The sequence below is a fragment of the Eretmochelys imbricata genome, chromosome 13, assembly GCF_965152235.1.
Source record: "Eretmochelys imbricata isolate rEreImb1 chromosome 13, rEreImb1.hap1, whole genome shotgun sequence".
Lineage (NCBI taxonomy): Eukaryota > Metazoa > Chordata > Testudines > Cheloniidae > Eretmochelys > Eretmochelys imbricata.
In genome coordinates, this window is record NC_135584.1 from 32,261,275 (window position 1) to 32,277,719 (window position 16,445).

The 16,445-nt window shown below is 45.6% G+C and overlaps 1 protein-coding gene across 3 annotated transcripts in view; it reads right to left on the minus strand.

Annotated features, from left to right (window-relative positions):
* The window catches only part of CEP250 (centrosomal protein 250), a 114,433-nt gene that overhangs the window by 51,094 nt on the left and 46,894 nt on the right, over nucleotides 1-16,445 (minus strand). For all 3 annotated transcript variants that reach the window (XM_077832348.1, XM_077832349.1, XM_077832346.1), the window contains exons 14-16: nucleotides 16,099-16,245; nucleotides 15,673-15,903; nucleotides 8,314-8,507 (exon numbers count right to left, since the gene is read on the minus strand). In XM_077832348.1, the coding sequence (XP_077688474.1) occupies nucleotides 8,314-8,507; nucleotides 15,673-15,903; nucleotides 16,099-16,245 (572 nt within the window). The remainder of the gene's footprint in view (nucleotides 1-8,313; nucleotides 8,508-15,672; nucleotides 15,904-16,098; nucleotides 16,246-16,445) is intronic.

The following is a 16,445-nucleotide window of genomic DNA, read 5'->3' on the forward strand; positions in this document are numbered from 1 at the left end:
TTCTAGGCTGGTACAGCACCTGTCTGTGGTATGATGGGACGAATGGTCTTCACTGCTGCAATGGTTAAGGGTGGTACACCTTTCAAAAGTGTGGGGGAGTGTGGATTCCTGGAGCATAAGGTTTCTTTGGGATCTTTCACGGAATGTAGGGTTCCACCAGTCTGTTCACTGGAGAGTTGAAGCCCTCAAAGGGCAGGGCCTCAATTGTGGCTAGTACCTCACTAGGGATACCCGAAGTGTGGAGCCATGATACTTTCCACTAGCCACAGCCTCAAAAGTGTCCCACACAGCCAGCAGAGCTGCCTTGGCCCCAGGCTGGCCTTCTTTTATAACGCCTTTCAGCTCCTCTCCACTTTCATGAAGAAACTTGTCAGGAAGGGTGTTACTCTGTCCCACGTCAAAGAGTTGTATTTGGCCAACGTCTGGCCGCTGGCCACCCTCAACTGGAGCAAAGTGATAAGTATGTTTTTCTTCCAAACAGATCTAAGCATTGCGCTCCTTGTCCTTAGGAGCGTTTCTTGCTGGAACTTCACATCTAGACAGCTTAGCCTACTAGGAAGGCAGCTTGGGTGGGAGTAAAAGTACTCAAAACCCAAGGGGGATACCTGGTACTGTTCTTTGACAGATTTTGCAATTGGTGGAATAATGGCTGGTGTTTGTCATGAGGCTCTTGCTGGGTCTAGGAAGACTTTATTTATAAGGAGGGCAATCCTGGCAGGACCAGAAGCCAACAAGATAGCGAATAATTGTGAGACTTCTCAGAGCCAAAGACGCAGTCTCGAAAGATCATAGAATCATAGAATATCAGGGTTGGAAGGGACCTCAGGAGGTCATCTAGTCCAACCCCCTGCTCAAAGCAGGACCTAATTCCCAACTAAATCATCCCAGCCAGGGCTTAGTCAAGGCTGACCTTAAAATCCCCTAAGGAAGGAGATTCCACCACCTCCCTAGGTAACCCATTCCAGTGTTTCACCACCCTCCTAGTGAAAAAGTTTTTCCTAATATCCAACCTAAACCTCCCCCACTGCAACTTGAGACCATTATTCTTTGTTCTATCATCTGGTACCACTAAGAACAGTCTAGATGTATCCTCTTTGGAACCCCCTTTCAGTTAGTTGAAAGCAGCTATCAAATCCCCCCTCATTCTTTTCTTCTGCAGACTAAATAATCCCAGTTCCCTCAGCCTCTCCTCATAAATCATGTGCTCCAGCAGCCTAATCATTTTTGTTGCCCTCTGCTGGACTATTTCCAATTTTTCCACATCTTTCTTGTAGTGTGGGGCCCAAAACTGGACACAGTACTCCAGATGAGGCCTCTCCAATGTTGAATAGAGGGGAATGATCACGTCCCTCGATCTGCTGGCAATGCCCCTACTTATACAGCCCAAAATGCCATTAGCCTTCTTGGCAACAAGGCCACACTGTTGACTCATATCCAGCTTCTCGTCCACTGTATCCCCTAAGTCCTTTTCTGCAGAACTGCTGCCTAGCCACTCAGTCCCTACTCTGTAGCAGTGCATGGGATTCTTCCGTCCTAAGTGCAGCACTCTGCACTTGTCCTTGTTGAACCTCATCAGATTTCTCTTGGCCCAATCCTCTAATTTGTCTAGGGCCCTCTGTATCCTATCCCTACTGTCCAGCGTATCTACCACTCCTCCCAGGTTAGTGTCATCTGCAAACTTGCTGAAGGTGCAATCCACGCCATCCTCCAGATCATTAATGAAGATATTGAACAAAACCTGCCCCAGGACCGAGCCTGGGGACACTCCGCTTGATACCGGCTGCCAACTAGACATGGAGCCATTGATCACTACTGGTTGAGCCTGATAATCTAGCCAGCTTTCTGTCCACCTTATAGTCCATTTATTCAGCCCATACTTCTTTAACTTGCTGGCAAGAATACTGTGGGAGACTCTATCGAAAGCTTTGCTAAAGTCAAGGAATAACACATCCACTGCTTTCCCCTTGTCCACAGAGCCAGTTATCTCATCATAGAAGGCATGGTCTGCACCAGGAACTCCTGAAAGGCCCTGAAATCGGTGCCGGTATTAATGCTTAGGCTATATTTTCACCCAAGGACAATACATGATTTGGCCAGCTTGTCTCCTAACATCTTCCTGCATCCCTCTTTCTGAAAGGATACTGGAATTCCTTCTCAAGCTCCTGCCCCTGTGTTTGCAGCAGTCCACCTCAGCACCCTGTTTTTTTGTCCAAAGTGTTAACTTTGACATTGGGACCATCAATGACTTCAGTGCCAGGGTTGGTACTAGTGCCAATGCTGATGCTGGCACCAGGTCAGCTTTCGGTGCCTCTTTTTCTGTAGAGGTCTTCAGAGTTGCCTGCCTGCTAGGTGGAGTGCTGGAAGATGTGGGTTTGGCCATCAAAAGGGTCTTCAAGCTTGGCTTTTCTGGATCAGATGCCACTCTCATAGATTGCTCCAGAACATGGAGTTTCAGCCTTGTATCCCTTGTCTTGCAAGTTCTTGCAGAGAGAAAGGCAGACAGAGCACTGGCTTGGGACATGAGACTTTCTCAAGCAGAATAGGCATCTGCAGGACCCATTTTTTCAGAGAAATTAGCTCATTGCAGGGCAGACAAGGCTTAAAGCCTGTGGGTTTTGAGTTTCCCATTCTAAGAGCCTATGCAAGTGGCCCTTGTACAAGGGGGACTGGACACTGGGGTCTGCAAGCAGCTTTTGGTTCAACAAGTGCTAGAACAGACTAGGGAACAAAAATAAATCATGAAGGTGGTTTTGAGGAATGTCAGAAGATTTGAAGGACTTTTTTTTTGAGAAATGTAGCAGAGCTAAAGTCCATGGGTCTGATACCAGCTAAGTTCTGTCTCACTGCCAGGAGCAGTAAGAGGGAATTGTGGTAGGGCTGTGGACACCCTGGCCTTTATAACCTCATAAAGGAACATGCGGCAGTACAGCAAGCGTGACCTCCAATGGACAGTGCTCTTAAAAAAAATCTGGTTCCGTGCACAAGGGTACAGCACACCTAGTGTGGAGTGCACACGGACACATACACAAAGAACAGCTCTGAGTATCAAAAGCTGTAAGGAGACCTTGGTCAACACAAGAAAACTGCTCTGGACTGATGACTGCTGTTACCAAGAATTTCTGTGCACTGATATGATGGATGTGTGAAACTAGACATCTTTGAGGTCAAAAGCCGCAAATCAATCTCCTGGACTCAGGGAAGAAATCAGAGAAGTCAAAGTCACCATACAAAATTTGAACTTTCTGATGTACTTGTTTATTTTCTGAAGATTCAATATGGAACAAAGACATCTGCTTTTTGGAAACAAGCCCTGCTAAGAGATCACTTCTATGGCTCCCAGACTGAGAATGATGGGACTATATCCCTTAGCACTTTCTCCTGAGAAGGATGCCCGTAAAGGGATCAGAAAGGGAAACTGAGTGCAACTGAATGGCATAACCTGATTCTACTATCTCCAGGATCCATTAGTAACTGTACTCTGTACTTCAAGGAAGAAGGAAAGTCAGTCCCCAAACAGAAACCCAGAAGGAAATTACTCCAGAATGGAAAGTGAGCCAACATCCGCTAGTAGCCCCATTTGATTTGTAGCGTGGAGGATTAAGATGCACCTGTAGAAACAGCAGCAGGTCTTGGTGTCTTCTCTGAAGTGCTTTGACTTCTGCCTATCAAAGGATCTCTGAAACCTGCCCTATCACCTGCTGTGACTGATGTTGGCATTGGCAAAGGAAGGGAACTGATCTCTTCTAATAAGGACTATATAAACCTAGAGATTGCTAGTTTTTCCACTGTCTCATCAGTTTTCCTACTGAAAAGGTTTGGTCCGTCAAACAGTAAGTCCTCTGTTTAGCTTGTACATTGATGAAGGTACATTGATGAAGGTAGCAATGATGAGAGAGCAAAAAGCTGTCTGAATCACTGTACAGAGCTCTAAGCTCAAGATTCAGAATCTTCTGTCATCTGGACAATGGATTTGGATGTGGCTGTAGTCTCCTCTGGAACTGTTCCAGGAAAGGTAGGTGAATCCCAGAAAAAAAAATTGTAACATGGAAATAGAGCCTGATAAATTGCAATACACATTTCAGCATGGCATCCCCCAATATAGATCCTGGGCATACAGAAGATGGAGTAAATCCCGAACTCAGGCTTGTTCCAGGAGGTCCTTATTTATCAGGATGGCTAAATTAACCCTATTCTTGAGTTTCATAAAGTCAAAAGTCAATTATATTTCTCCAGCATGATTGACAACTCAAAGTCAAAGGCATTACCAATATAACCTAGCCATTTCTGGAAGCCTCTAAAAATCACCTAGAGGGGATGAAGAACTATTTCTAACCACTTCACAAGAGAGGCAGAAGACAGAACAGCTTGTTCTCTAGGTCCAGTAACTATCTCTTGTTTTTCTACAAGATAAACTCTAGGGATTATTTTGAGGAAGTTCTATGACCTTTGTTACACAGGAGGTTGGACTAGATGTGTGAAATTCTGTACCTTGGGGGAGCACCCTGTAACCTGCATATTCTTTATTTATATATAATTGTGATATTGCTATAAAGCAGGCCATGTGAGGTATCAGGAGAAAGGTTATGATCTGCTGAAAGTCACTGTTCTGTCTAAATATGTATATCATTAGCACATATGAAGTTATGAGATTGTGTTGTATGGTTGTCACTAAAACATACTATAAGTTGGGGAATCAGCCAGATGTTAGCTCCCCAGAGACTCTGAGACAACAGCAAAGAAAGTAACCAACGCCTGGGTGGGTGTCGAACCACCATCAACAGCCACTGTCCAGCAAGGGAGCTACAATGCAATGACTCACTTGCACAAAGCCACACCAGGGGAATTGCTCAACTTTGCCTGGGGACTCAGCAATGCCCACCAGATATGTCTGGTCTTGTGTTCTCCAAGCACATGGGACTAGGGGTCTAAAACAGAACACAGTGGCTCCATACATGCCCTTTCTCCTTCCCCCATCTATGCTGCAAACAACAAGGACACTCAGAAGCCTGAAGACTCCAACAGAGGAGACTGGCCCAGATTTCTAGGGGAAAACCTGTGTACTATGAACTGCAATATCCAGTGGGGTGATATCTTAATCTAGATGTTGCCCAGTCTAACAAGGTTGAGAGTTTAGATTGCGTGCTTTTATTTTATTTTCTTTGGTAGCTAACTCTGACTTTTTGCTTATCACTTAAAATCCTTCTTTTGTAGTCAACACATTTGTTTAACTGTTTACCTTTACCAATCAGCTTGCCTGAAGTGTTTGGTAAATTTGCTCAGATTTATAAAGGCTGGTGAATATCCACTTTCCACTGATGAAGTGGTGAACCAATTAATAAATTTGCATTCCTCAAGAAAGGGTCTCGAGCAGCGCAAGACGGTATATTCCTGAGGTACAAGGCTGGGAGCTGAGGGAATCTGGCTGATGCCTTTCTCTGTGTGATTCATGAGTGGCTCTGGGAGCATTCATGCATCTAGGTGGGTGTGGGGCTCCACATGCTGTTGTGCTGAGTGATAATAGCGCCTGGAGGGGTTTGCTGTGTGTTACTTGCAAAGCATTGCGAGAGACAGCCCAGGCTGGAGAGTTAAGGGGGCACAGTGGTCCCACAGTCCCAGGCTGCACCCCAGGGATCCTGTCAAAAGATGATTACAATGGTCCCATCTGGCCCTGGAATCTATGATTCTCCCGTTCCTCTTCATAGAATCATAGATTATGGTTGGAAGAGACCTCAGGATCTCAAAGCTGGGCCAACCCCAACTAAATCATCCCAGCCAGGGCTTTCCCAAGCCGGGCCTTAAAAACCTCTAAGGATGGAGATTCCACCATCTCCCTAGGTAACCCATTCCAGTGCTTCACCACCATCCCACTGAAACAGTTTTTCCTGATATCCAACCTAGACCTCCCCCACTGCAACTTGAGACCATTGCTCCTCATTCTGTCAACTGCCATGACTGAGAACAGCGTAGGTCCATCCTCTTTGGAACTCCCCTTCAGGTAGTTGAAAGTTGCTATCAAATCTCCCCTCACTCTTCTTTTCTGCAGACTAAATAAGCCCAGTTCCCTCAGCCTCTCCTCATAAGTCATGTGCCCCAGCCCCCTAATCATTTTTGTTGCCCTCCACTTGACTCCCTCCAATTTGTCTACATCCTTCCTGTAGTGGGGGACCCAAAATTGGACACAGTACTCCTTTTCCTCACATCGGAGCACAGGTCTGGAAGAGACCTCCTGAGCCATCAAGTCTAGTCCCCTATTATTGAAGGCAACCACATCACCCAATCTCAGTCATAAATTTATCAAGAACTATCTTAAAATTAACTGGGTTTCTTGCCCCCACAATTCCTATTGAAAGACTGCTCTAGAACCTCATTCCTCTGATGGCTAGAAACCTTCTTTTAATTTCCAGCCTAAATCTATTCATGGCCAGTTTATACCCATTTCTTCTTGTGCCAACACTGTCCTTTATTTTAAACAGTTCCTCTCCCTCCCTGGTGTTTACCCCCTAATTTATTTACAGAGAACAATCAGATCCCCTTTCAGCCTTCATTTTGATAGGCTAAACAAACCAAGCCCTTTGTCTCCTCTCATAAAATAGGCTCTTCATTCCCTGAATTATTCTGGTAGCCCAGATTCTTAAGAAGAATCATACTCTTCCATGGCAACATGCAAACTAACAGTAAACTCTCTCTGGATCAGATGATCACTCAGATATTTGATCCTGATACAGCAGAAAAATAGTGTAATATTGTTGGGATATAACCATATATGTTGTGACACATATATATATGAATACGTTATAATACGTTATAGGCCAGCGGGCCTAGTGTGTGTGAAGTATGCTTGAGATGAGTATGTGGGTTGCGTGCTGGCAACCGAAGTGAGGATTTAAGGCTGCAAACGGTCAAGGACTGTTCCATGCAAAACAACTTTTTATGTCCATGGGAAAGACAAAGAATCAGCAGAACAAGGAATAACATCGGTGGTGTTGTCACGGCAATGTATTGGCTACAGCTGTGGCGCTGTGGACAAAAAAGGGGGAAATGAAACGCCTTGGATTATGGCAGCCTGCCCAGGACTGTTTTCTGGGCAAAGATAAAGGACTGATGATGCAATGGAATGGACTATATATAGTTGTCTATGATATCTGAATTTGGAGTCAGACATTCATCCAGAGCCCTAATTTTGAAGAGGTGTGCAACGTCGGCTCCCCACACCTTATGACTGAAAGCGGACCTTGACTGGCCATCGGGACTTCGTTCTAATAGTCAGACTCTGATGCAGTCTGAAAGGGGTATGAATGTGGAGTAAGTGGGGTTTAAATTGTAATCAATAAAAGTATTTAGAGTATTATATACCAACACTGTGTCCAGCATTTGCCTGCTCCCGCATCCCGAGGGAGGCTTCTATCAGGACTGAACAATTTCTCCTTGATGCCTGTTCTTACAGGTCAGCAAGGCTCAGGAATAAAGGATCCATAAAATAGGGAAGGACTAGAAATCAAAAGAGGCTGGAGAGGACCAAGGAGAAAATGGAATCTCTGTCTGTGGCACACTTCTACGACCCCCATCATGACCAACATAAGCAAACATAGAAATGGATTCCTGAAGGTTTCTGGGTTCCCAGCACCTTCAGAGTAAGTCTCTAGCTCCATCTCAGTCGGATGTGGGACTGACTCTGACTGTCCTCAGGTCAAAGCCTTGGATCCAGAAGTGCCTGCTCCAAAATCCGTGGTGTTGTAATCAGGGAATGGGGTCTGCTCAATCAACAGAACAGTGCAGCCTGCAGAAAACAGCCTCTGAAGCCTCAGACTCCATTCTATAATCCTGATAAGCACTTGGATCCAAGCAAACAGCTTGTGCCAAAGAGGATGGCCTGGGGCAGCTCACTGTGTCAGAGCTGAGGAACCAGATATTGAAGAATTATACTGGATTGTTTGGGAGTTTACGTAGTACTATGTAGCAGGAAAGGGACATGGGCAGATACTTCTGCTTCAGTTTGTTAAGCTTGCACCAAAAATAAACCCTCACTGGGACTTCGGGTTTTCTCTTGTGACTCCTATTGAGTTGCTGTCTGGCTGAGAGAACCCTGGCCCTGGAACATGGATATTAAAATGGCCCTACCTCCCAGAGGTGGTGAGGCTGTTTGCAAAACATACAGTGATACTCAAATGGAAAGCACTCTCTCAGGGCATGTCTTCACTATGCGGGTAAGTCGACCCAAGTTATACTACTCCAGCTACCCAGTGCCGAGTGACATTACAACTAGATCCAACAAATATATCTGTGTGCTGCACAAGGTCCTTTCCCCAACCTCACCTGAGCTCTGCCAGCTGCTCTGAAAGGCCCCGTCTGTCCCGTTCCACAGCCCCTAGTCGCACCTCCAGTGCTGCCTTCTCACGCACCAGGGCTTCCTTTTCTCTGGATACTTTAGCCAGTGCATCTCCACGGCGACTTGACTCCAGCCGTGTTTTCTCCAAGTCAGTGCTGGATGACTCCTCCTGGCGACACATCTGAAAATGGGGGGAAAGGAGGAAATGAGCTCCTACTACTAGCCAAGGTACTCTCCAGAACTCATCAGCTTTGCTCAGCCTTGAGCCAGAGGAGACGGCTGAAGGACTGAGATAATCTCCCTTCATAGTGTCACTGTACACTGATGTACCAGGAGACAACCAGACCTGAAAATGACAATTTGGAAATGATGTCTATGTCCATATTTGTTGCTTGGGATAATACTATAGCTCTGGTCCCTGGGCACATGGGGTCCCAGTAATGAGTGAGTGTTGTGGGAATGTGGAATTGATCAGTGCTACGCTCAGCTGATACGGCAACTCATGGTATCGGACACAATCAGGTAGTTGAGGGACATCTATTTAGAACAGATCACCAAACATCGGCAATACCAGGAGACATGAGCTGGAGTGCCATTGAGAAGTGAAGTCAGGAAAGTAACTGAAATACTTCTGTGGTGGATTGTATTTACTGAAGGACAACCTATCCTAAATTCTCAATTACTGAGGGACAATCTACACTCATTGCTATATTTGCTTTCCATAATCTACTCTTAGTATAACCTCTTATGAGTGATGTGCCCAAATATTTGGATGCTAATACTTTTAACTGTATTGCTGAATTTATTAACCTTAATTTGGAGTATTGCAGATTATGTTTTATATGTATTTTATGACTTTTAAACCAGACTTTATACTTTTGGATAATTTAAGCATTATGCCCAGAAGTACAGACACTTGTTCCTTAACCTGTGTATCAGACAATTTTAACATTAGTTCCAGCACTACCAACACATATGGCTAAGCCTGCCTAAGTGTTTCCATGCAAAGATCCTGTATTAAACTTTCCAAAGCTTTCACCTTTCAAGCTGAAATCTTTTGAGAGTCCTGCTGAAAGTATGCCTGAAGGTGACTTTTTGAAAAGTTTGAGCAAAGACAATTTAGGTATTTGTGAGACTGAGGAGAATAATAAATATGCTTCCCCATTCTTAAAAAATGACAATTTGATCCCACTTTTCTTTTAAGTGGCTGGGTGTAAATAGCTTAGTTTTGGCAGGGGAACAGCTCTTGGGGATGAGAAGTGTCTTCCACCACTCTGTGAAAATCAGTTTGATGTGGCCAAGTTATGAGGGTGGGGAGATGGCAGACTGCAAACGTGCCTGCACCAACAAGGCTTTTGGTTTATAACATAGTCCTGACCATAGGTGCTACACAGCACCTACACATTTCCAACAGACAGCCAAGCTTGGATACTAATCCAAGCTATATAGCTTTTCTTTCATCATAGCATGCCAGTTGGGTATTTGTCAAACAAAGCACAGTACACAAAACCTCAGATTATCAAACAAAGAAAAGGCTTAAAATGAAATAAGATAACAAACCTAACCTATATTATAATACCCAAAATTAGTATAGCAGATTTTGAAACAATCAAACAAGTGAAGACAAATTCCCCATTCTACTCCACTGACCCATGATTCTCACAAATTTTCTTTTCGATATACTAAAATAAAATTAGTTCAGCGTCAGTTTAAATTGTCTGTTAATTTCTCTCTTCTTTTCTTCCTCAGGGCTTGAGGAAGGGCTCCTACATAATCAAAGTTGTGTTACCTCCTTTCCTAAAAGTTTATTGGTTAATTTTGAAAACAGGTACATCCGATACTTCATTTCCACCTGTAATAGGGCATGATGGCCCTCTAAGGCAGGCTACAGCTCTGCTCTGTTACAACCCAGAATAAATGGAATCTTGGGAGCTGTAAGCTTTCCAGCAAAGAATGCTGAAAAATGAGACTTTATAAAGGGTTCTCTCACCTCAGTAAAGGAATGATGAGGGAGGGAGCAAGATTTGCTATGGGTCTCTCTTTGGACATGGACAGAAGCAGAAGTTTGAGGCCTCTCCAGGCAAAAGGCCTGCAAGAGGCTTTAGAAGAATCCTGTAAAAAGAGCTCAGGAGGAGGCCCCACAGACAGCTGCATAAAGTACACTGAGGAGTAGGAGTTTCCCTTGAGACCCAGTCCTTGGGAAGTTGAGGGTTGGTGGTAGAGTGAAGGAAGTAGCCTTGGGGAAAAGAAACTGGGAGGGTTTGGAGTTGGACCTGACAGCCATATAACTAGCACCAAGGCTTGAGCTTTCTAAAGTGAGAGCAAGAGCCGCCGCTCTTCAACTCTGAGGGGCTGGCACAGCTGTGGTGATATACGCAGGAGACAGATGAAGACTGAAACAGACCCTCCAAGGAGGGCTGTGACCCAGAGAATGAGGGATATAGGAGTTGTTGGTTTGGCTAGAGAGGTAAAACCCACTTATCATCAACAGAAACTGTGGCAATGGCCATGTTACCAAGACAGAAAGATAAGCCACTCTCCCACCACTAAATACCATTCTGGTGTAACTAACCACTACAAGGCTGCAGGTAGGGGAGAGACTGATTTCCAAGCTCTTACTATAATGTTTCCCTGCTCGTGAGCATTTGGCAATCCTTTTTAAAAAAACATTTGCTACTTTGAGAGGGTTTATTGCCACGATGGCTTCCCAGGGGAGAACTCAATAGTTCTCATGCCAGTGGCATAATGGAAATACTAAGCCAGCATTTCTTTTTCACAAGCAACCCTCAGTACTCCAAACAGAGTTTGGCTGTGCCTGAGTGCATGTAGGCAAAGCTAATAGCCGTCCCCTAAATGAGGCTGGGCTCCAGGGTAACGGGAAGGTGCAGCAAATCAGCAAACAGTAAAGTACGGCTCCTCCAGAGCAGCCAGTTATATGCACCAGGAGTGGGAGACAGAGGGATGGAAAGCAGCCACTAATCCGGGACAGCAGTGAAGAAGAGATCAAAGCCACTTAAAGAAAAGGTGCTGTTGCTTGGGAGTGAAGGCAGAGCAGGAAAGGAAATTCCCGGTGAGCGGGAAAGTTTGCACAAGCTGTCAGCTATGCAGCTAGAGATAAGAAAGCACTGACCAGCAACCAGCTCTCACAGGGCGAGGGGCTACGGCTCCAAACCAGCAATGAGCAACGCTGCCCAGCACTAGATTTGGATTGGATGATGTCAACTCGAGTTCCGGATTCTGACACAAGGAAGAAAGGAGAGCAGCAGAACATGGACCCTGGATTTCAGAAAAGCAGACTTTGACTCCCTCCGGGAACTGATGGGCAGGATCCTCTGGGAGGCTAATCTGGGGAGGAAAGGAGTCCAGGAAAGCTGGCTATATTTTAAAGAAGCCTGATTGAGGGCGCAGCAACAAACCCTCTCGATGTGCAGAAAGAATAGTAAATATGGCAAGAGACCAGCTTGGCTTAACAGAGAAATCTTCGGTGAGCTTGAACACAAAAAGGAAGCTTACAAGAAGTGGAAACTTGGACAGATGACTAGGGAGAAGTATAAAAATATTGCTCGAGCTGCAGGGGTATAATCAGGAAGGCCAAAGCACAACTGGAGTTGCAACTAGTAGGGAATGTGAAGGTAACAAGAAGGGCTTCTATAGGTATGTTAGCAACAAAAAGAAGGTCAGGGAAAGTGTGGGACCCTTACTGAATGGCAACCTAGTGACAGAGGATGTGGAAAAAGCTGAAGTACTCAATGCTTTTTTTGCCTCAGTCTTCACAGACAAGGTCAACTCCCAGACTGCTGCACTGGGCAGCACAGTATGGGGAGGAAGTAAGCAGCCCTCAGTGGTGAAAGAACAGGTTAAGGACTATTTAGAAAAGCTGGACATACACAAGTCCATGGGGCCAGATGTAATGCATTCGAGGGTGCTGAGGGAGTTGGCGGATGTGACTGCAGAGCCATTGGCCATTATCTTTGAAAACTTGTAGCGATCGGGGGAGGTCCCGAACGACTGGAAAAAGGCAAATATAGTGCCCATCTTTTAAAAAGGGAAGAAGGAGGATCCTGGAAACTACAGCCTCACCTCAGTCCCTGGAAAAATCATGGAGCAGGTCCTCAAGTAATCCATTTTGAAGCACTTGGAGGAGAGGAAGGGGATCAGGAACAGTCAACATGGATTCACCAAGGGCAAGTATGCCTGACCAACCTGATTGCCTTCTATGATGAGACAACTTGCTCTGTGGATATGGGGAAAGCGGTGGATGTGATATACCTTGACTTTAGCAAAGCTTTTGATATGGTCTCCCACAGTATTCTTGCCAGCAAGTTAAAAAAGTATGAATTGGATGAATGGACTATAAGGTGGATAGAAAGCTGGCTAGATTGTCAGGCTAAATGGATAGTGATCAACAACTCGATGTCTAGTTGGCAGCCGGTATCAAGCAGAGTGCCCCAGAGGTCGGTCCTGGAGCCAGTGTTGTTCAACATCTTCATTAATTATCTGGATGATGGGATGGATTGCACCCTCAGCAAGTTTGCGGATGACACTAAGCTGGCGGGAGAGGTAGATATGCTGGAGAGTAGGGATAGGGTCCAGAGTGACCTAGACAAATTGGAGGATTGGGCCAAAAGAAATCTGATAAGGTTCAACAAAGACAAATGCAGAGTCTTGCACTTAAGACAGAAGAATCCCATGTACTGCTACAGGTTGGGGACCAACTGGCTAAGTGGCAGTTCTGCAGAAAAGGATCTGGGGATTAAAGTGGACAAGAAGCTGGATAAGAGTCAACAGTGTGGCCTTGTTGCCAAGAAGGCTAACGGCGTATTGGGCTGCATTAGTACAGTATTGCCAGCAGATCAAGGGAAATTATTATTCCCCTCTATTCGGCACTGGTGAGGCCACATCTGGAGTATTGCATTCAGTTTTGGGCCCCCCACTATAAAAAGGATGTGAACAAATTGGAGAGAGTCCAGCGGAGAGCGACGAAAATGATCAGAGGGGTGGGGCACATGACTTATGAGGAGAAGCTGAGGGAACTGGGCTTATTTAGTCTGCAGAAAAGAAGAGTGAGGTGGGATTTGATAGCAGCCTTCAACTACCTGAAGGTGGGTTCCAAAGAGGATGGAGCTAGGCTATTCTCAGTGGTGGCAGATGACAGAACAAGGAGCAATGGTCTCAAGTTGCAGTGAGGGAGGTCTAGGTTGGATATTAAGAAAAACTATTTCACTAGGAGGGCGGTGAAGCACTGGAATGGGTTACCTAGGGAGGTGGTGGAATCTCCATCTTAGAGGTTTTAAGGCCCAGCTTGACAAAGCCCTGATTGGGATGATTTAGTTGGGGTTGGTCCTGCTTTGAGCAGGGTGTTGGACTAGATGACCTCCTGAGGTCTTTTCCAACCCTAATCTTCTATGATTCTATGAAATGAGGTGGCTCAGCTTGCAGTCAGTGGGGTGAGGGTGACAATGGGATGGGAGGAAGGCATTGCCTAGGAGACATGTTGCTGAAGACAGGACAAGGAGAAGGTAAGAAGATTTGTGAGAATGAGGTTGGGAAGGGGAGAACTGGATGAGGACAAGTGACGAGTGGATCCAGAAGATGAGTGAAAGAAGCATGGTGGTGGCTGGAGAGTGGTAAGCAGAGACAGAGGACAAGGTATTAAATGACAAGTCATTTATAACAGGCAATGAGATAAGCACTCATTTATGGCAAGTAATCAAGGCAGGGTACCCCGAAGGAGCTAACTAATAAGTCAAGACAGGAGGCAGCAGTATCATCCTGGTCAGCTTGGAGTGAGTAACAAAGGCTGCTTAAGGCCCGCTACCCTTGGCTCTCCTAGAAAGCGTGGGCATTTATAAATCATTCCCAGGAGCTGCAGGCAGGGGAAGTGAGGAGCAAGGGCCCACGGGATTCCCAGGGCCAAAATAATCTGTAGGAACACAAGAATTGCCAGAGTAGATCAGACCAATGGTCCATCCAGGCCACTATCCTCTCTCTGACACTGACCAATGCCAGCTGCTTCAGAGAAAGGTGCAAGACACACCAAAGAAAAGTGCATGAATCCCTGCCCATAGGATAATCCCCACAGGGGAGTTTCCTCCAAATCCAGAAGTGTTAGAGACTGGCTTCAACCCCAATGCAAGAAGCTTTATAGCCCTTCCATCACTCTTCTTAGTAGTTACTATTGTAACTCTCAATATTCTGGTCATCCATATAAATGTCCTCTCTGTTACTCTGCTAAGTCCTTGGCCTCAATGGTAGAATCCTGTGGCAATGGAGTTCCATACTCTAAATACACACTGTGTGAACAAGCATTTCCTTTTATCAATTTACCACTGTCTCATTTCACTGAATCTGCCCTTGTTCTTGAGTTAGGAGTCAGGGTAACTAAATCTCCCTTCTCTAGACCATTCAGTATTTTATATATTCTTCTGATGTCTCCTCCCTAATGTAAACAATGACAATCTTCTCAACCTCTCTTCATAGGAGTTTTTCCAGGCCCCTAACTGTTCTCACCATCACCTCTCTCAGAGCCCTCTCTAATTGTGCAATATGCTTTTGAAATGGGGTGACTGGTACTGCATACAATATCCAGTGGAGGCCAGATTGCTGATTTATACAAGGGTATTACATTTTCCATATTTTCTATTCCATTCCTTATGCTTCCTGACATTTTGGACCTAGTACAGAACCTTGCATTACATTACCCTAGTGTCATAAGACTGCAAAACTACTCAAGCCAGCTCCTGGGGAAATCCCCTAAGAAGGGGGAAGGTCAGGAATTTTTCATCAGAAAATGCAGATTCATTGGGTGCAGGGATGAAATGGGCCCCTATTGCAATATACAGCGTTTCCCAGTGAGTTCTCCTTGGGGCAATGACAGGTGCAGTGGTAGTGCTAGAAGAATGCTTCTGTAGTTAAGGGGCAAGACTGGATCCTATTCCATGCTCTGCCATAGGCCTGTGTGCAATCTTCAGCCTCAGATTCCTATAACATGGGGCTAGTGTCCCTCCCTCTCAGGGAGGTTGTGAGGCTGAACTCACTAATATTTAAAAAGAGCTTTGGGTTTCTGGGGTGGAAAGTGACCGTCTTCACTATATACACTATACTCTCCATTGGACAATTCAATTCCCAAGAAAACATGGAGAGTCATCGCAAACCCCACCCTTCACCATCAGTCTGAGACATGCCCAGTAGGAAATGCACAAGAGTCATGTGAACTCTGACCCTGTATTGTTTCCAACAGCACTGGATGTCTTCGTGCTGAGGGTGTTCTAAAACCCAGCAGCATCACGCCCAGCCTCAGCACCACAGTGCTCGTGCTGCCAGATTCCTGTGGAGGGCTCTCTCACCTGACTCATCACCTCATGGGTCTCTTTTCTCTCATCTCTCAGCACACTCAACTCTGCCTGCAGTCCCTCCTGCACCTCCTTAGCTTTCTGCAGCAACTGCTCCAGATGGGTTTTCTCTGCATAGAGCTCCTCATTTGCTCTTTCTGACAGGCTCAGCTCCTCCTGCACAGAGGTTGTTGCTTTCTGCATGTCCTTCACTTTGCTTGACAAAGCCTGATTCTCCTGCTCCAACTACAGTCAAGGAAAAAACAAAAAGGAAATCAAGAAGCAGAGAACGCAGACATACTCTTTTTTGGGCCCCTGCCCCGGGCAGAGAACACTATGTCATGTCCACACTCAGTTAGCCCTAGTATCCCCTGGAGAAGCTTGAAGGAGACCTCACCAAGATAAACCCAACCACTGGTTCCCTTGGAGACCTCTACTCACCTGCAGGACAAGCTGATTCAACTGCATTTTATCCAAAGCTAGTGCCTCATTAATGCCACTCATCTTCTCAGCCACATCATGCAGATCAGCAGTTTCTGCCTTCAGTTTATTCTGAACACCTGTCAACTCAGCAATTGACTGTTCTGCCTAGCAGGGCAAAGAAGAAAGGAAGGAGATGAAAACAAAACCCCTCAAAGGCTTCCCTTGCTTTAACCCAAGGATCGCCTTTTCCATACCAAATCCCTGACATCAGCTGCGTCTCCAAGACAATTCTCCTCCCTCATACCCAAAGTGCATCCCTCTCACCATACACACCCCTAATCCTCTAGCAATTCCTGTTTCTGTGT